Genomic DNA, 20,135 nt, shown 5'->3' on the forward strand with positions numbered 1-20,135 from the left:
CACAGAGGCTGCACGCAACGCCGGCGGGACGAGGGAGGTGCGGGGACGAACATCCCCGGCACGCCCGGCCCCAGCCCGGGTGGGGGCCACGCTACCTGCTCCAGGTGATCGACAGCAGCCGTTTGCCGCTCCAGCTCTTTCCGCTGCTCAGCAGCGCTGGCCTCCAGGTCCCAGAGCTGCTTCCTGAGCGCAGGCACGGCGCGGGCGTCCAGGGCGCTGGGGGTGCTGAGCTCCTGCACCCGGCCAGCCAGCACGGTTGCCCGCTGTGCCAGGCTGGCTGCCTCCGCCTCCTTCTTCTGCTCAGCAGGGGCAGAGTGGAGGGTCAGCAGCCGAGCCTCAAACGTGGGAGGGAGGGCTTGCACATGCGCCCCTCTCTTAAAACCCAGACCCTTTCCAACTGCATCATCAGAAACAGCCTGGAGCAGCCGCAGGCAGCAGGCAGCCCCCTCCCTGCACCGACAGCCCCGTCCTCACCATGAGCCCGAGCAATCCTTTCCCTCTTGGTTCTGCTCACTCGCTCCTGACCTCGCCGCCTTCTCCCCACGGGCTGTCCCCGACGCGGGTTCCCCGCAGCCCCCACTGCCTGGGGTGGCTGGCAACCGCCTTGCAGCTCCCCCCAGCCCCAGCCCGCCGTGCCCCTGCCGCTGCGGGGGGCTTGGCCAGTGCCCAGGGCAGCACCGTCCCACGAGGGCACAGACCTGTGGCTTCTCGCAGGTGAGATTGCAGACAGTGGTGTGAAGAAGAGCACAAGTGACTCCAGAGAAAATGAGGGTGGGCCTAATTAGCTAAACCATGGGATGGGTACCACTTGTAAAAAGTGGCAGCCTGTCTTCTGGCAGAGGATAATGCTATTTAAATACATCAGGCACATCCTAGAACTGCACTGAAAGAAATTAGAAACCAGTTGCCGGGTTTGTGCCTGATTGCCTCCGCTATAATTGCAAAGATAATGGCTTTGCCCTGAGAGCTGCTCCCGAAACGGAATAGAATGCAGCGAAGTGGGATGTCTTCCTCTTACCTCTAAGCTCTGCTGAAGTTTGCCCATCTCCCACCGGATGCTGGTGTTTTCCTGTGACACTTTTTCACGGAGGCTCTTCTCAAAGGCAGACTCTCCCAAGGCCTGAGCTAACTGCAGATCGAACCTGGAGGGGAAAACACACGTCACCTCTCCCGAGCTGCAGCCTCACCAGGCAGCAAGCAGCTTCTCCTGGCACTGGGCTTTCCAAGTGCTTTTGAGAGGACAAAAAAAAAAAAAAAGCAGCCTACTGTCTGCAAAGGGCTGCCATCATTTTGTGAATCCCTAATGACTCCGCGCCAAGTGCCAGCCACGGGAAGCGGATGGCGTGGGGCGGCAGTGCTGTGCACGCGGGTGCTTGCCAAGAGCGGAGCGCAAAAACCTGCTGCGATCAGCTGCTACAGACCCAAAACACCCCGAAACGCGCCTGGGCGTGGGCAGCAGCCCTCTGCCCCCTCCCGCTGTGGGAAGCTCTGTCCCCAGGGCCGGCCGGGACTCTGCCACACCGAGGGTTTGGTTCCAGCTCAGGGAGCGCTGCTGCTTTGGGGTAATAATCCTTGGAGCTTCTCAGCACCTTCCTATGTCTGGGTCGGACCAAGCCCCAGCCCACAGTCGGCGTCTCAAAACAGGCAAAGCAGCGAATACCGGCAACAAAGTGTAAATGAAAAGAAATCATAAAGCAAGCAGTTGGTGATTTCCCGCGTTTTCTGTGCCTGCTTGGCCTTGGTACCCTATTTTTGGGCAGAAAACCTATTTCCTTCACGGGTACCAAACAGCAGCAGTAAAACACGGGGGGTCATTTCTTGGCTACAGGGCTCCCCTCCTGGTACCCAGTTTGCCAACAGCACTCCCGGCACGGGCACGGCCACACTAAGGGCACACCAGAGCCTGGGACCAGCACGGAGGGTGCCCCAGCACCCAGCGACGCAGGAGCCGGCGCGCTCTGTGAGCCCCGGGCAGCCCTCCCCACGGTGCCACTGAGCGCCGCAGCGGCAGTGACTTCTGTTACGGAAGCGTGTTACAGTCACGCAGCGACGGGGTGTAAAAATAACCTCCCGGCTCAGTGCAACCTCCAGCAGTCGACGCGGACGAAAATAGCAGCCCTTCCAGGAACTCCTCACCCGAAGCCACCCGAAGCCTCCCCGTCCCCTGCCCTCCCGCTCCCGCAGCCCAGCCCTCCCGGGCGCTCCCGCCAGCCTTACTTCTTCTGCCTCTTCTCCAGCTCGTGGCTGCGGCTCTGCTGGCTCTCGGCGAGCACCCGCGCGTCCTCCAGCTCGCAGGCCAGCCGCCTGCACCGCCGCCGCAGCTGCTGGGACGCCTTCTTGGCTGCCTCGCACGCTGCCTGCACCTCGCCGAACTGTGGGCAGAGGCGGCGGTGAGCGGTGGAGGGACCCTTCGGCACATGCACCCCGCAGCCGCTCCCCACCCGGGGTCCAGCTCTGCTCCGGGGCCGGGGGATGGCTCACCCGGAGATCTTTTGCCAAACAAGGACAAATTTAGGTGCCCTGACCCCCCACGCTCCAGGCACCCTCCTGTGTGCCGGCAGCATCCCAGCCCTCCTGCTGAGTCAGCGAAGCTGCCCCAGGGGCAGATGCCTGATCCCCTTTCTCTGCAAAACGCCGCGCCTGGACCAAACGAGCTGGATCCCCCAAGGATTCGTATCATGTTTGGGGCAGAGAGACACGCAGCGCTCTCACCAACCGGAGAATGGAGTCATTAAGGAATGACTTTAAATAAGCAAAATTTTGCATTAATGAAGCCTGTAATTCCAAACTAACTATCTGAAAGCAAATGGGCTGTTTTGCTTTGCCCAAGCTCCTAAGACTGGGCTGCTTTTCTTATTACTTTTTAATGTACCATGAATAATATTCATTTCTTTATTTTACCCTTATGGAAAGGGATCTGGCTCCCAGGCACTGCTCAGGGAAGCACATTGGCTTTTTCGCTCCTCGTGGCAAAGCCTGGGAACTGACGGCTCTTCACATTAGCAGCTCTTTGCGTGACAGATGGTGCGAGCACAACCCCGTCCAGTATCCATAAGCCAGATCAGCACCAAGACCCACCACCAAGCCCCTCCCCACCCCACAGCTTTCCACCCTGTGCTCACCCTTGTGCTTGACCAAGATCGAATTTTGCCATGTTCTGGTGCTAAAGTGACTTTTTAAGCTAAAAGGAAGGTTTGGGGTATTTATTCTCAAAGCAGCAAAACCCAGCCGGTTTCCCCTGGGTCAGTGAGGACATCAGGAGCAAGCAGCTGCATTTCCAAGTCTCAGCCCTGTGAAACTTCGCCTGCCCCGGGAGCAAGGAGAGGAAAACTGGCTCCAGCAGCAGCCCCGCTCCTCGGTGTGACTCTGGGGAGTCCCTGTCGCCTCCCGCACCCGGGGCCGGCAGCGCTTGCCTTTTGCTCGAGCCCCGTCCTGGCGCCCAGCTCGGCCTCCAGCCGCTCCTCCAGCTGCGCCAGCCGCTTCTGCAGGAAGGCGATCTCCGTCTGCGCGCAGTCGAAGCGCACTTGCCACTCATCCTCTGCGAACGGAGAGACCCAGAGGAGCCGCGTGGGTCGGACGGGCGAATGCACAACGGGACTGCAGCGCCCACAAGGCACGAGCGCCAGCAGCGAGCTCACAGGGTGCAGCGCTGCTTTGTGCGCCCAGGGATGCCCCGGATCGCACAGCACGCGTACCCCCGCCTTAGGCAAAGCATGCGTGCTCGTGCCGTGCCGTGCCATGCCACCCCACGCCACCCCATCCCACTTGCGTTCTTGGCAGCCTCCTCATCGCTCCAAAACACACTTCAAACACGCTCCGAGCTGCCGGGACTGCTGGGAGCGCCGGGCAGTGCCCCCAGTGCCCTCAGGCAGAATCCCTGCCTGCCTCCTCAGCCCCGAGCAAGAGCCAGAGCCGTGTGCGACTGAGCCGTCGCTGCCAGCCCCTGCCGGAGGAGCAATGCAGAATGACGGGGTGCCAAAAACACGCGGGGGGGGCCAGGGGCTGGGGGAGCAGCGCTGCTTGTGGGGGCCAAACCTCTGCCCATTGCAAGAGGCTTTGCTGCCCTGCGGGGGTGGCCGTGCTAGCCCCGCAGGTCAGGCTGGATGCCCAGAGCATGCATCGCCCTGAAGGGACACCCTTACCTCCTCCGGAGCCACTTATCTTCATCTCACGCAACTGAACCAGCTGCTGGGCCTCTTCCAGCTGCTTTTCCACCGACTCCAGTTTCTTCTGCACTTGGTCGTGTTTGCTCTGGGGAAAGCCGGGGAAGGGAGGGAGCAGCTCTACCTGGCTCCAGGGCACTTGGGTCCAGCAAGGCTTTGCCGAGAGCGCGGCATCGCCACCGGCATGGCCTGGTGGCTCAGGGCTCTCCTACCTGCAGCTCCTGCAGCTCGCGGGCGCCCCGCAGCCTCTCTGCCCGCTCCCCGTCCAGGACCTGGCAGGCGACGTCGCCCTTGTACCGCTCATCCGACAGCTCCGTCGTCAGGTCAATGATCTGGGGGGGGCAACAGGGAGTCAGGCCGGGCATCGCTGCGCGCGCCGGCCTGGGGGGCCCGGCCATCCCGCATCGACCCGAGTGTGCTGACTGCTCTCCTTTGGCGGCTGCCTGTGCTTAGGGGACGCGGTAAGTGGACACCGACACCAACCAGTGTCACCAGTGGGAACCCAGGCTCCCACTGGCCGTGCCCAGCGAAGAGCAACCGCTGCTGGAGCCCGTGGCTGCACCCCTCGCACGGCTGCCTGTGCCCAGGCAGCTGCCTGCCAGGGCTGCACAGCCGGCAGCTCGCACCAGCAGTGCGCTGCCTGCGCGGTGCTGCCTGCGCGGTGCTGCCTGCGCGGTGCTGCCTGCCGTGCGCTGCAGGCAGGGCTCATCAGATCTCTGCATCATTCTTGCTGATTAGCATTAAGCTTCATTTGAAACAACAAGCAGGTGAACGAAGGGGGCAATTATTAATCTGAAGAATTAATTCCTTTTTCTGCAAAGCAGAGGTGAACACGGTTCATCCCTCTCAGCCGGCTGAGCGAGGGGCTGCAGAGGCAGCAGGGCCAGCGGAACACGCAGGCTTCCAGTGCTGCTTTTCCCGCGCCTGACAGCGTTTTAAGCGACTTCACATCTCACAGGTGCCCCGCGCAAGCTCTTCAGGGGGTCCAATAACTTTAACTCGGTAAGTAAACTGAATAACTTTTTTTCCCTGGGGAGCTGGCATTTTTCTGGGGCTGAGGCACTAGCCTCGCATGGCAGACCCAGCCTTGTGGCTGGGATTTCATTTTAACAAGGAGCTGAAGTAAATAATCTTTAGCCGCTTCCCGTTGAGAAGGGGGTCCCTCGGGGCTGTTGGTACCGTTAACCAGAGCTGCAGCGTTACAGCTAGACCACAGCTTGGCCACCCCTCGCGAGGGGCGAGCACCGCAGCCCGGCGAGCCCAGCAGACCCAGGATATTTATAGCAAACTTGGGAGCTCCTGTTCCTCCCGGTGCTTAACGAAACCCCAGCTGCAATTGCCCAGGAGCCTGTGCATCCGAGGGGGGACTCCGCACGGGACCAGCGGCTGGCCGGGGATCCATGCGGTCCTCGACGTGCCTCCAAGTCCTGTCTGACATGTGGCCGCAGTGGCTGCCCCGGCAGCTGCCACCCCGCGAGCGCTGCGCACGGCGGGATCACGCTGGGAGCCGGGGGTCGGGCAGGACACTTGTACCACGTGCCGTCTCCTCGGTATCACCATTCGTCCCATTAAACTAAGACATTTCTGGTGCCTGCAGAGGTTGGCGAGCCTGCAGTCCTGCGAGCGCCATGCGAACGCGATACATCTGTGTGTCATCTTCCATTCTAATGACACCCTTCTGTCAGCAGAAGGGGTGACATTCGCACTGCCACTTTTCAGCCTCGTACGCCGCGCCGGTGGCAGCACGAGGTGACGTCTGTCCTTGCCGGGGGCCTTTCCCTGGGGACACTCCTGGGAATGGCCTATTCCCGGGGCGTCTGGGCTGCTCTCTGGGCGCAGACCCTGAGGGGACCTGCTGCTCTGGCACCAGCCGGCAGGGACCCTGCAGCGACGCTGGCCCTGGGTGCTGCAGCTGGGCACCGCAGCCCATCTGGGTCCCGCACAGCGAACCACCTCCGGCTGCGGTTACTCTGCCGGCAGTTCGGCAGCTGCCCCCTGCCCATCCCGCCGCGGACCGCGGCTCCTCCTGCTGTCATGTCATCGGTGGGCATATTCATCCTGATATGGCTTAATTTCCAACTCGACCAAGCGGGGCTGTGGCAGGGGCTTTTTTGGGGCTCTACCTTGCTCTCCAGCTTCTCTGTGGTCTGCCTGAGCTCGCTGCATGCCTGCTCGGATTTTTCCAGCTTCCTTCTCAGTGCCGCCAGCTCCTCCTAGAGAAGATTGCAAAAAACCACACATGGAGAGCTCCAGCATCCTCACTTTATTTATGAAAATCTCATTTCCTGTTAAAAATAAGTGGGAGAGACATAGCTGCCTTATTAATAAAATTTACCAGGCAGCTTTGAAGGCTGCTCACTGCAAATTGCTGGGACTACAGCTCCTGACATGAATTTCATTGGAGGGAATGTCAGCTTTGGTGTGCGTGCAGAGCACATTTCATGAGAAAGAAGCAAACCTCAAAAGCCTGGGATGAACAGCCAAACGTCTGAATTTTGCTCATGGAGCGTTCCTGGGGCCCTGGCAGGCTATCACAGAGAGGTTGCAAAGGCACATTGTTTTCTGTGATTCTTTTTCAGGCAGCCTGACTGTAACTGCGGAAAAAGCTGCTTGGTGCAGCCTTGTCCTGCTTTGATGTCCCACACTGAGCAGAAGCAGAACACGCAGAGTTGTGATAAAAAAGAGGTTAATGGGTGATGAGGCCTGATGGATCCCAGGCGGGTTTGGAGAGAGAAACAGAGGCTTGGGCAGCTTTTATTTTGTCTGAAAACATCTTGTTAAAACCTCACTAAGGCCAGAGGAGGAGCAGGATGCCGGAGGAGACGGACTAAGAATTTAGCACAGGTCTCAGATGGTGCGGAGGGGCGAAAGGCGCCTTTCCCGGGTCAGCAAATGCCCATTAACGTCTCCCATCACCAGTGGCAGCGCAGGTGGAAGCCAGCACAGCTCTGGTGACAGTACAGAGCAGAGTCCCCTGCCTCAAGGATGCGTTTGGCCACTCACCATCCGTCATCCCAGAGACTAGTGTGGGGCAGCTGTGCCCAGGGGGCTCGAGGCTGAAGACCCAGCCCCAGCGAGCTTGCGGGGGGCACAGGGAGGGCAGTGGGGCAGCCCCGACCCTTCAGGGGCGGGGACATGGTACGTTTGCTACTGTCCCTCTAAGGAAGAAGGAGAGTTATTGCTTCCTCCACAGTGCTGCAAAACACATTACTTGGGGCAAAAAATGCAGTGCTAGGAACAGATAACAACTTCTGGATGGTCAGAAAAACGTCTCTGCTCTGCTAGAATTGACTTCCAATTTGACTGACCCACCAGGCAGGGCCCCGAAAGCATCCCGTCCCGTCCCGTCCCATCCCGTCCCGTCCCATCCCATCCCGTCCCATCCCATCCCGTCCCGTCCCGTCCTGTCCCGTCCCGTCCCGTTCCGTCCCATCCCATCCCGTCCCGTCCCGTCCCGTCCCGTCCCATTGCTCGAAGCATACTTCTTTTGCATGCAGCTGCTCCTCCGCGAGGTTAACGCTGAGCAGGGGCCGCACGCGGCTCAGCAGCTGCCACCAGGACCAGTGCCTGACTGCCTGGAAGACCACCAGGTTCTTCTGGATGCAGCTGACAGCAAGGCGCTGGATCTGCGGGGAGACAAGGCCGGCAGTGCCCTGAACCCAGCCACGAGCGAGCCCTCCGGGAAGGACCAGGCTAGAGCAAGCACCGGGCTGGAGAGGGACGAGGTGGGAGCAGCTCTGCACCTCAGGGAACGGCAGCGCGGCGCCCTGCGGCTGACTGCAGGGCAGGGCAGAGCGGGTACGCTTCAAAGGAGCAGCCTGCTCCGCTCAAAGAGCTGTAATTTGGATGCTCTGTGCCATATCACAGCAGCACTGACCCTGCCGCAGCCCGAGCCCGTGCTTTGGTGGGCGCAGGGTGTCCACGGCCCGCGGGATGGATACCTTCAGCCTCTTGAATTTCTGACGGCTGAGGAAGCCCTTGCACGCAGCCTGGAGCAGGATCATCTTCTGGGCTATCAGCTTGTCGCGTTGCTTGTCCAGTCTGGAGATGACCCCCGGCTTCAGGAAAACCTGACAGCAAGCAACGGCGGTTAGGACCCCCAGGACGGGGTCTGAAGCTGCCCCTTCTGGCTAACACCCGGCAGCCTCCCCGAGACCTGTGGGAGACTGAAGGTCCTTGCACTGGACGGGACCAGCGGGCGCAACCACTGCTCCAGCCTGAAACGCCGGCTGGAAGGGGACTCCAGCCCCACCTGGCCAAACCCGCAACGCACCCGTCTGCCCCGAATGCACCTGCAGCGGCCCCGGCCCCGGCCTCCCTGGGGACACGCATGGGACAGCAAGAGGGAGCTGTGTCCCAGCTCCATCCCATCCCCGAGCCCGGCAGCGGGACGGCTGCACATCCCGGCGAGCGCGTCCCTCGTGCCCCTCCACCTCCTGCTCCTGGGCATCGCTGAAACGGGGCGTACGGGGCTGCCCGCGTCCCACCGAGGCGCGGGGGACTGGGCTGCTGAGTGCCCTTCGGGGGCCGGCCCTCACACCGTGCGCACGCCGGCGTTTGCTGCCTGTCCCTGCCTGCTCTCACGCCTCCTCTTTGACATAGGAGGGCATCAGCCACCACACGGGGCTGCGAGTCCGTGAAGCTCTCCCCTCGGGCCGCTGCCTCTGCTGGAAACGGCATTTTTGACAGCGAACACACAGGTAACAGCAAAGATGCCAGTTCACAATAGGAAAAACAGAATTCAGCGCATCGTTTTCTTTAACTGAACTTGTTGCAAACACCTCAGAAATGATACAGACTTGCTGATGCCATCGAATTTAGCCCGCTATTGATCTCGGAGCGCAAGACGTCTCTCGGTCACTGCCTGGCGAAGCTCTCGGGATACGGGACTAATCATTCCTGAATATTGCGCACCATTTGCATAATACAGCTTTAATAAAAACTGAATTACGCTTGTGAAGCCGGTGGCGTACTTAAAGAGCTGTGTTTTAAAGATGCCAAATTGAATCAAAGAACAATTCTGAGGAAACTCACTTTCTTGAGATAATGCTATGATTGCTCCACCACCTATTTGATTGTCTCATTAATGTCTGTATTAACTTCACAAGCCAGCGACTTTTAGAAGCAAGTACAAAATCAATGCTCAAAGCGATGGCAAAACTAACTCCTCTGTAACAAGATGTGACTGGAGCTGCTATTGCACTATTGATTAAGTACACGGGTTTCATAGAAGAGATAATTGCAAACTGCACTGCGCAGGATAAAAGAAAGTTATTTTGCTCCACAGAACCGTTTCATGAATTCTTTCTATATAGACTCTGAGAGCTGAAGGCAAGCATGCATGCAAAATTAATTTTTCTTTAAGATTACCGCATTTAAGTTCAAATGCTGTTGCTGCGACAACTCCCGCACCTGCAGCCGCCCGGCTCAGCAGTGTCAAACCCAGCCCGCCAATGCCCGCGAGCTGCCCAAGCCCCATTTACACCCATGAGCCATCAAAGGTTAATTAATTAGGGACTTAAATGTCACGAGGGGCTGGATTCTGGTGATTTGGTACGCAGTTTACCCAGGGTAACACTTTCAAATGTGAATTAGGAGCCTTCCGCTTTGATTTTCGGCGAGGCTTGGTTTCCCAGCCCACCTGGGTGCCGCGGGGAGCTGCGGCCGAGAGGGTTTCTCTCCAGGTTGGGAAGCTCTGCGCAGCCGGCAGCGCCCGGCACGGGGCTGGCTGTGCCGTACGTGCCGAGAGCAACGGGGAAGCAGAGCCCGGAGCCGTCGTACCTGGCTGCGTCCTATGGCGACGCTTTTCTTCTCCAGATCCAGCGCCCGGAAAAGCTCCTCTATAGCCTGCGGAGAAGGAGCACAGCACGGAGCCGCTCAGAAAACAGCCACAGCCTGGCACCAGCCTGCCGAAATGGGGTGCAGAACCCCCCCGTCCTTACGGGCACCCGGTAAGGGTGCGTCCAGCTGCGCTCTCGCTTCCTCCTCCCCATGCAAAAGCGCACCAGCGCAGCCGGAGAGCAGCCTCCGAAACTGCTCCGGGGAGGAGGGGATTTTTCAAATCCCCTGCTTACACGCTGCTGACGAGGCACCCTGTGCCTCCTTGCGGCATTTAATAACAATATTGACCTTTTCCGACTGTCAAACTTGTCTTATTAAATCCCGAGGTCTTAACTGAATCCGCACACACTGGCTGGCCGTTGGCACAACCCAGCGTGTGCCCCAGTTTAGTTCATCTCCTCTCGGCTTTTCCCGGCTCTTGGTGCTTCCCGGCTCATGCATAGCCCATTCCAGGGGCAGGGGCGGCGCTCCCCAGTTTTTTCTACAAATTTACTATAAACCAAACAAAACTGGCAAATCTCCACCCTCATTCCTGAGCTCCTTTGACTTCCAGGCTTTCTGGGACAAGGCGAGGAGCCGGCCCGGTCCCTGGGGAACCTCCATGTGCTCCCTGCTCTGTCGGGTTCCTGGGAATGCTGCCTGGCTTGCCCGCAGCTGAGTTTGGCTGGTTTTGGGAGGGCTGGGGTGAAGGATGAGGCACCACCACGCCGGCCAGAGCAATGCACGGATCCTGCCCTCCGCACATGCCTCCAACCCCACTGTGTGTGCCGTGCAAAACGAGGCCTTCCAGGCACCGGAGGACCGCGGCACAGCCCTCAGCAAGCAGGATTTTCAAAGCCATTTTCTCTTGAGTATTAAAAAGTAGCAATAACAGGCTTCATTGCCAGGCTGATCTCCCCAAGTCCTCTCCACGGTGCAATAACGTTGGCAAACGCAGCCCACGCGAGGCACGTTTACTGCCTTTGCAAAAACAGTCCTCAGGGGGAGAAACTCCGGGATGAAGAGCTGGGCTCAGCTGCTCTGCCAGGAACAGCCGCGCCGGTTGCTGGAGGACCCGCATCCCTCTGCGCTCAGGCACGTGTGGGAAGGGTGAAGAGGAGCAGGATGCAAAGCCACCCCCCGCAGCCCAGCGCCGCACGGGGCTGCGCCCACGCAGGATGCGGCCCCGCTGCCAGATCGCTCCTGCTCATTGCCGGGGAGCTGCGACCGCCCAGAGCCCGGACGTACGGGCTGACCCCAGGGACTCCCAGACCCCGGTGCCGTTTCTCGGTGTGCTACCCTGAGCCTCGCTGAACGTGGTTGTTCTCCTTCACCCCAGCTCCTGAGGACGGCCTCGCGTCTAAGAAACCTGCACTGACAACCTCGCTACCAAAACTCCTCAACAGCTGTCCAGATGTGCACTCCCACCCGTGGCGGGTCCTGCAGCAACACAGCAAAAGAGCATCGCCCACAGCGGGCGGCAGACGCCCGAGCTTGGCAGCCCGCAGAGCCGCAGGAGGTGACCCTACAGCAGGCTGAGGAGCGACGCCAGCACCACGGAGCGCCTGAGCGAGGCAGGGCCTGGGAAGCAGCGCGTCTAGGGGAGGACAGCCGGGCTCGCGCGGGGTACAGGCAACGCCGGCGCAGGGGCTGCCTGCAGGGAGCTCCAGGAATTGCTCCTCGTCGCAAAGAAAGCCCTGACCACGCTGGGGAGGGCCGGAGGAGCTCCGGCTCTCAGCCCAGGATCCCCAGGCTAGCCCGGCACGCACCTTGCTCTCGTCTGGCACCTCATAGGCAGAGGAGTACTTCTTCATGACGTCTGGAGCCAGGACCTGGAAGCGCCTTCGGAAGTGGGTCAGGAGCAGGCGATCCGCATACCCTGGGGGCAGACAGACATGGCTGGGGCCGCACCAGCCCAGGGGCACGAGGCGCGCACCAAAACGCCGGGGAGGGAACGGCGGCGGGGGCTGCTGTGAAGGGCGGCACGTCCTGCGCCCAGCAAAAGGTGTCCCGGGTGGTGGGGACTGGGGGAGCAGAGAGAAACCCCCGCCGTGAGGGAGGGAGCGGAAAAGCAGCAGCGATGCGCTTGAGGTGGCCAGACGCCATCCCGGCACCTCGTGTCATGCTGGAGAGTCCCCTGGGCCTCCCGCACGGGTCCCCTCCCCTGGCGCGGCCTGTGACTGCGGTCGCTGCAAGTCCAGCCTGACGCGCAGACGCTGCAAGGGGACCACGGGGTGCCCCACTGCAGCTGCCGTGCGGAGGCTGTGCCGCCCGGCAGCGCCGCAGGCTGTGGGCGGGAGAGGGGCTGGGAGCCCCTGCAAAGAGCAGCAACAAAAACCCCGGGGCTTTCTGAAGCGGGGCTGGCAAGAGGCAGATGATGAGCAGAGCGCGGAAGGGCTGAGCTGCCGGCAAGGCGGCACCGGCGGGTGGGATCGGCACCGCACGCGGCAGCGGAGGAGGGCCGGGGCGTACCGATGCGGTGGAGGCGCAGGGCGTCCAGGAGCTGGGTGCCCTCCAGTTGGGCTCGCAGCGTCGGCACGTCCAGGCGCGGGGCTGCGTCGCGCGGCGCGGGGGGCCGAGGGACCGGCCCCTCCGCCCCCGCTCCCGGGAGGAGGCAGTGCACGAAGTGCAGCTGGGACCGCCGGAGCAGGTTCGTGAGCGCGTCCTGCCAGGCAGGCAGAGATTAGCAGGGACGGTGGGGAGCGCGGGGCGAAGGGGCAGCACTCAGCGTCGGTGGGGAACACTCCCCGTGCGCCCGCCACCGGCTGTCTGGGCAGGTAAAGGAGTCATCCTCAGGGCCCTCAAAGTTGAAGGGCGTGTTAGGAACAACAGTCAGAGAGGTGAGCCCGAGGTGCAGCTCTCGGGTGCCCTTCCTCCTCATGTCCCAGGTTTTCAGTCGATGGGCTACAAAAAGTTACCCGGGTTGGGGGGTTGCTGGGCGGGGGTTTGCCAGGGATGGCCAGGAGCACGAGGCGGGCTGGCCGGGGAGCCTGCGCAGACTGAGCCTCGTCTCCTCGAGAGAGTTTCGGCACCTCGCTATGGCTGAGGTCAGCAGGAGCTCGGCACGTGCCCAGCACAGAGGGCTAGTCTACTCGCCCGAGTGCTTAAGAGGGTTAAGCGGTGGCACAGCAAGGTGCGTGTGTCATCTGCTTTATCATTTGTTTGCCTGGGACGCTTTCCCTGAGTGTCGGCGGTGCTGGGGAGGCTCGTGGCCACCGGTGGCCAGAGCAGCATCCCGGGCCAGGAGACCAGCAGGACACTGAGCTGCACCGGTGACCCCCAGCCCGGCAGAGCAGGGGGTGCCTGCCGGGGGGTGCGAGGCTCCCCGTGAAGGAGGAGGGTGCCTAAGGCAGGGTCTCAATGTGGGGTCAGGATACGCAAACACCCCAACCCGCACCCACGAGGGTCCCAGTGCCCGCACTCACCGCCTGCAGTTTGAGCTGAGCACACACCGACCTCTTCTTCACGGCTGCAAAGCTGCTGGCGAAGGTCTTCCTCACGCAGCCGTTGCGGTGCAGGACCGCCTGGGAGCGTCCCTCCAGCCCCGCCACAGCGCGGCAGGCCAGCGGCGCCCGCGAGCGTGGCAACACCAGCTCCTTCACGGCCTCTCTGTTGAGGTGAGCAATGAGACAGGGCGGTGGGGTCGCAGTGCTGCTGGTGACGGGGAACCTCTGCTTCCCAGCCCCTTCAGCGGGGATGCGATGCCCAGCACCCCAAATTTGGCATCGGTGCTGCTGCAGGGCACCCGGCCGCGGAGCAGAGCAGGGTGCTGGGACACCCCCCCTGCCCCGTTCCTCTCCGGTTCAGGCACCGAGCCATTCAGTGCTATTAAAACTTTCCTGGATTGCAGCCCGAGACGCAGTGAGCTGGGGGTGTTTAAGCAGGAGGTTAAAATCACCCCATGTGGGGAGACATCTGCAGCAGCTGGATTGCACTTCGGTTCCAATCTAGTTTGCAAGGTTCCTCGAAGCGGTGGGGAAAACCTGGGCGGTGGCTGCATGCGGAGCTGCCCACGAGCGACGTCTCGTGGCCCCGACCCGCACCGGACGCCCAACCCCATGGCACTGCGGAGCCGAAGACACCGCAGGGCCCCCCCTGCTGCTCCCCATTGCCCCCACTGCCCACGCCCGCAGGAGGGGACCCCTCCCTGAAGCGTCAGTGGCACGGATCTGCTGACTTGAAGAACCCAGACAGCTCTGATGGAAAGTTGGTCACCGCGGCGTTAGTCCCCAGCTCGCTCGTCTACCGTGATCACAGCGTGTACATCTGGCTGTCAGTCAGCCCGGGGGCTTGATGGCTGTAAGTCAGATCACCTGACATCTGCTCCCCCCACCTTAACTAAACTCTCAGGATTCCCACAAAGCTGGGTTGAAAACTCTGCTGTTTTCTGGCTTTCTTGCCGTTTTTCCCCCAGGCAGAGCTGGACTCCGGCAACGCAGCGCCGGCCTCAGCAGGTGCCTCGGGCTGCCCCGCGGACGGGATCCGCTCAAGATCCCGTCCCCTCCTTGCCCGCCCGAGGCCGGATCAGCTCCGTCCCTTGGACTGTGCATTGGGCAGGAGGTGGGGGATGGGCTGGGACTCCTTCCAGCGCCATTGCCCACCCTGGCCACCTGCGGCTCCTCCGGCCTCAGCCAGGCTGCGGCCCCTCTCCTTTCTGCTGGGATGTCCCACACGACCCTCTGCCTTCCCACCACAAAGGGCCTCTCGGAGCTGGGGTGGGTTTGCAATCTCCAGCCCCAGCTGGAGCAACTTGGCTCACGGCGGGGTTGTCCCCAGCCCCGCTCCCACGGGCCCGGGTATGACCACCGGCACCGTGGCGCGTCCCTCGCACTTACACCTTAGACTGCTGCAGCACCTGGATGGCGTTTTGTGCCGAGAGGTTGAGCTTGGCTTTGCCGACCCAGCCCGTGAGGTCGTAGCGCACGGGGTCCGTGCCCAGCTGGTGGGAGATCTCGAAGTGCAGCGCCTGCTCGCACCTGCGCACGTAGCCGTCCCCTGCGATAGCGGTGGCACCCCGGAATCGCCCGAGAAGAAAAGCCCAGTGAGCCGTTTCATTCGCTGCATGGTTTCTAACGTTTCCAGAGCTAAAAGGCGATGCCAAGGGATGGGCAGCCGAGCTGACCCGGCCTTACCCTCCTGGTCGGGTCCCTTTGTGGCGAAGTAGGAGCACAGGCGGTCGAAGGCAGTGCCGTCCCCGGAGCCTGGGATCAGCACCTCCTCGTCCAGGATCCACAGCAGCCCCTTGCGATCGGCCCCCGGGCCGCCGGGCAGCGGCTGCCGGAGGGAGGGGGCCCTCGGTGACGGAGAAGGGGCGGGAGGGCTGCGGGCAGCCAGCTCCAGCCACAGCCATGCCAGCCTGCTCCCACCTCGCTCCCTCCCCGCTCCCCCCCACCTCTGCCACCCGTGTCCCCTGCCCCGGCGCAGCCAGACCGGGCTGAGGAAACCCTCCTGGCCCGATCCAGCCCTGGACTTCACCCCTGAGACCTCCGCAGTCAGACTGCGTCCCCGAGGGGCCAGTCGTACCAGCTCTGCAGCCGGGCTGGGAGGGGTGCCCGCGGCGCAGGGCTTGCCCCAGGAGGGTGCTTGTATTTTAAAAAGCCAAAAGGTCCTGGTTGATGCTGCGCCCTCGCCTGTAACACCCTGGCCTGCTCTGTGCAAAACACACCCCGAGGTCCCACTCTGCCTCGGAAATCCTCACTCCTCTGAGCGTGAGGATGCTTCAAGCACGGCCAGAGCAACCAGCTCCCACCGTGGCCACGGGGAGAGGTTACCTGTGAGGAGCTCAGGTCGAGGACGGACAACGTGGCCAGTGGAGAGCGCTCTGGAAGATCAAAAGACACCTCAACATTTTCCTGGAAAACATTATTTAAAAGCTTGCTTCAGTCATGGTCTGGCATCTGAAAGCCAAGGGGAGACAGGTTTGCATGGAGGGGCAGGAAGATGGCGCGGGCCCTGCTCCCGCTGGGCTTTGCGGGGATCTGGTGCTGGGGGAGTGGAGCAGCTGCCAGAGACACCTCCGCCGCGACGCAGGGCTGTCGGGACCACCGCGCCCAGCGGGCTTCTGCAGCACTCTGAGGATGTCAGACAAGCTGTGTAAATCACGGATACGACAATAACTGAAGACGTAGCAAGAAAGCACCAAGAAACCATTCAATTATTTAATTTGCAGCTTGCAGGCATTGTTTCCCTTTCTCAGCCGAGGGCTTCAGGGCTCACCCACCACCCGTGGCTCCAGCACCCCCTCCCGACACCCCCACCCTGCCCCGGAGCGTGGGAGCCCGCGGAGGGGCAGGGTGAGCACGGCTTGCTCTTGCTCACGTGTGAACCGGGGAGGTTCGGCAAGAGCCGCCGCTGCAACGTCTCTCCACGGTAACAGCGTGAGGTTTTGCTCAGGGATGCGGTTTGCAGCCCGTGCGTGCAGGCGCAGCAGGAAGCAGCAGCGGGGCCCGAGTTTCTGCCTCCCAAGGCCACGTGCCACCGTCACTCCGACGTGTGACCCAGCTCTGGGAGCGAGCGGGTCACTGGGGCGCGGGCTCACAGTCGCGGTCCCGCGGCTCACATCTTGCACCGGGGCAGCTGTCCTTAGCCAGCAACAAAGCCAAGGCAAGGCGAGCCTGCTGAGCCCGCTGCCATTTCAAGCTTGGCCAGGAACTACATATTCATCGCTACTGAAGAGCACAGATATACTTGGCGCAAGCGATGTGTGACTATTAAGCCCTGGGAACTCCACTATTTTCCCAGGGCTAGAGGTATTAAAGGAACTTCTGCAAGCCTAATAAGTTCATCTCTGCTCGCGGATTTTTCAACAGCTTATTTCTGCAATAATTTATCATCTTCCTTTCTATTCTCTATTATTCATCACCAGAGGAAAAACTCAGCTGCGCCAACAGAAGGGCGCGAAGCCACCTGAGCTGGAACAAGCATGCCCAAAGAGATGCCAGGACAGCCTGGCATCCCCGGCACGTCAGATGGGGGTCTGCGACTGGGGTCTGGGGGCAGCGGGGGGAAGAGAGACCTCGCTCAAGGCTACCGCTCCGTTACAGACCCCTCATTTCTGCAACACCCCTCCCGTTAAAGCTACTGAGTGTGTTACTTGGTCACACCATGGCAGGGGCCAGGGACCCGTTGGGTCAAAGGCAGCCCCATCCCCAGGTGCCAGGAAGCTGCTCCCGGGGACCCTGCTCCCAGCCCTCGCTCCTCACCTCTCTGTACCGCTCCATTTCCGAAACAAAGGTTTTCTCGTAGAAGAGAGCCTGCAGCCGCTCGTGCACATAGTTGTGGCAGAGCTCTTCAAAAGTCGCCGCCCGCTCGCCCCGCTGGTGCCGCGGGTTGTGAAAGCCAGGAGTGTCCACCACCGCGATGGAGGCCATGGAGAGGTGCTGGGAGGAGAAAGACCTGGGGAAAGAGCCGCACACACCACCAGGTTTTACCCACAGACGCGTCTGAGCTCTGCCTCCACTGCCTCCTGCCCCCGACACGCAGGTCCCTGGGGGGGCACCATCCCACACACAGCGACCAGCGCTTCCCGTCTGCCCCTCTCCCGGTGTCTCCAGTCAGGGAGCACCCGCACCTCCTGGCACGGTTCCTTTGCTTGTCCCTTTCGCTTCACCCACCTCTTCTTTGATCTACTCAAGCCCAGCGTCTCCTCCCAGCCTGGACAGAGACACATGGCACGGGCTGCTCCTGACCTGGCCTCGGGAACACTTAGCGGTGGGGTGGGATGAGATGCCGCCCTTCCCACGCTTGGCCCACCCTGGCACTCCAGTTATTTAAAGTACTACACCTTCATCCAAACGTATTAAGTGGGATGGACCAGTTGATTTGAAAAGCAGCTAAACTGGCATGTGATGCCAACACTGAGGGCAACGGGGGTGTCCAAAGTCCCGGCTGCCACGCCACGCCGTGCCGTGCCGTGCCATCTACAGCACTCCTGCAGGAGAAGCTGCCGATGTTCAGCTCCTGAGGAGATCTCTAACAGAACCACAGCCCGTAACACGCGTGGTCTGAGAAGACATCAAGGGGCTTCTTGGGAGAAACAGAGATGTTTGTTCGCTTCTTCAGCTGTTGCTTGCAGCCATTTGCAGTACTGCAGATAAGGACAGCAGGGGACTCTGACCCCGGCAAACCTCCAAGATTGTTTTTAATGCGCGTTTCTGAAACGGCCATCGCGTTGTGCTGCTTCGCTGGCTGCGGTGCTGCCCCTTCCCCAGCTCCTCCTCCTCGCTGCTTCGGCGAGATTAAAGGAGGTGCGTTTCTCCTCGGTGGCACAGGGCACCGAGGATGCCAGCGCCTCCATGAAAGCACAGGGTTGGATGAAGAAACAAAGGTGTATTTATGAATTGCTTGCAGGTTTTCACAGCAGCACCCTCCTGCAGCTGGACTTGAAAAGATTCAGGTTCACCATCATCATCAACTCACTGAGGAAAGAGCATTTTCACGGTGCACTGAAACACGCCTCTTCACCCGGAGCGGTGCTGCAATGGTTTAACAGGCTGTGGTGGGCTGGTGTGGAAAACAAAGCCGGGCGAAACAAAGCTGGCTTTAAAGGGAAGAGGGGACCCGGGACACATCCTGAGCTAATGCTGTTATTCAGGAGAATCAGCAACATTTTGCTCTTCCGTCAGCCCTTTGAGTACTATCAGCAATTTCCCTTTGGAGTGTGGTTGCTAGGAATTACAATAAAAATATTCTGCAGGTTAAATAATTGCAGGTTAAAATAAGCCTGCAGCAACAAGACAGAGTATTTTGGGCACCAGCTTTTATGTGGATGCTGACTTCAACAGAGTTGCTCATTGGAACTGAGAAAATGGAACAGTTTGGGGGCCTGATCCTTACACCGGTGTTAAATTATTCCATTTATCCGAGTAGGTCATTTCAGATTTACACCACCTGAAGAAAGAGGTCCGTCAGGCCACAGAGGATGTCCTTCCCACTCTGGCTCTCCAGATGGAAGCAAGCAGAGTGAGGACAAGCCTCTGGGGCGGAGGAAGGTGCCGCGGGCTCGGCCGCAGCAGCACCCAGCAGCAGGACGCAGGCGCAGCCTCCCTGGGCACCCCGGCAGCTGCTCTGGTGCCGGACCCTCTCACTCTTGACACCTCGATCCAATCCTGCCATCAGGCTTTTACCATGAATCGACCCCTACCACGCATCTGCAGGGCCAGCTGCGGGATTCCCTGACTGGTTTACTGCTCTGCCCGTACCGGTAACCTTGACTTCAGCCTGCGAAGTCACACCCAGAGTTAACAGGAGGCCGGGCTGCTCCCCTCGGCACCGCCGTGCCCTGCGCTCCACTGCCCGGCACGCCTGCTCGCGGCGCTGCTCAGCGGCGGCAGCGGTGCCAGCCGGGCGCCGCCGGTGCTGGGTCTCCGTGCCAGGCTGCCCGCGCCGGCAGGAGGGGCAGGACGCGCGCCGCCCCGTGCAATGCCCGGGTGCACGGAGACTGCCGCTCCGTGGGGCCCTTCATCCCCGTGGCCGGCTCACGTGGGGCTGACAGCCCCCGGGAGGTCCCGAGCGCCAGCATGCTCTCCCAGACGGAGATTTTCGCGTAGCTTGCTTTTTTCAGCAGGCAGCAGCCGCCTGCCCCATGCCTCCCTCCGGAGACACCCCAGCGCGGTGCCCGGCAGCTCCGTACCTGTTGATCAGCGAGACGACCGTGGCAAAGAGCTCTTCGTAGAGACCCGAAGCCATCCCCTCCACGCACTCCACGCCCGTCATCTTCGGCCCTGGCACAGGCAGAGAGAAGAGCAGGCAAAGCCACACCGTTTATCCAGCCCACAGGGAGCCCAGCCGGTAGCAGGGGGTCCCCCGCTCGCCGGGCAGGGTAACCCGCACGGCTCCCGGCCTCTGCCCGCCGGCCACGGCATCGCACCGGCTACACCAGCAGCGCCTGTCCCCCCGCCTGCCTCCAGCTCCTCTAGTGCCTCCGGCTTAACGCAGATTTGAGAAACAAAACTACTGCCACATGAAGGGCCAGGCCGGCACGCTCTTGCCTTTATCGGAATAACTTGCAGAGGCCCGGCTGTAATTCTGCCGCCGAGGACGAGTCGGGCGTGGGGAGGCTGACCTTAAAGCCGGGCGGCATCTCATGCCCCCGCCACGTGCATGCTGGACCTGCCTCCATGAATTAGATCCACAGAGTAAATTCAGGTTTAT

At 61.1% G+C, this 20,135-nt stretch overlaps 1 protein-coding gene across 1 annotated transcript in view; it reads right to left on the reverse strand.

Moving 5' to 3' along the window:
* Nucleotides 1-20,135, reverse strand: part of MYO18B (myosin XVIIIB) — a gene marked incomplete at both ends in the record, with an annotated part of 71,792 nt that overhangs the window by 34,308 nt on the left and 17,349 nt on the right. The window contains 18 exons of the mRNA XM_082007830.1: nt 96-296; nt 1,019-1,142; nt 2,218-2,372; nt 3,414-3,538; nt 4,143-4,251; nt 4,376-4,495; nt 6,287-6,376; nt 7,646-7,789; nt 8,105-8,233; nt 9,945-10,010; nt 11,753-11,862; nt 12,456-12,648; nt 13,409-13,592; nt 14,819-14,978; nt 15,116-15,257; nt 15,755-15,835; nt 17,186-17,378; nt 19,615-19,705. Coding sequence (XP_081863956.1) covers nt 96-296; nt 1,019-1,142; nt 2,218-2,372; nt 3,414-3,538; nt 4,143-4,251; nt 4,376-4,495; nt 6,287-6,376; nt 7,646-7,789; nt 8,105-8,233; nt 9,945-10,010; nt 11,753-11,862; nt 12,456-12,648; nt 13,409-13,592; nt 14,819-14,978; nt 15,116-15,257; nt 15,755-15,835; nt 17,186-17,378; nt 19,615-19,705 — 2,417 coding nt within the window. The remainder of the gene's footprint in view (nt 1-95; nt 297-1,018; nt 1,143-2,217; nt 2,373-3,413; nt 3,539-4,142; nt 4,252-4,375; nt 4,496-6,286; nt 6,377-7,645; nt 7,790-8,104; nt 8,234-9,944; nt 10,011-11,752; nt 11,863-12,455; nt 12,649-13,408; nt 13,593-14,818; nt 14,979-15,115; nt 15,258-15,754; nt 15,836-17,185; nt 17,379-19,614; nt 19,706-20,135) is intronic.

This window comes from Phaethon aethereus (genome assembly GCF_964289735.1).
Source record: "Phaethon aethereus genome assembly, chromosome: 17".
Taxonomy (NCBI): domain Eukaryota; kingdom Metazoa; phylum Chordata; class Aves; order Phaethontiformes; family Phaethontidae; genus Phaethon; species Phaethon aethereus.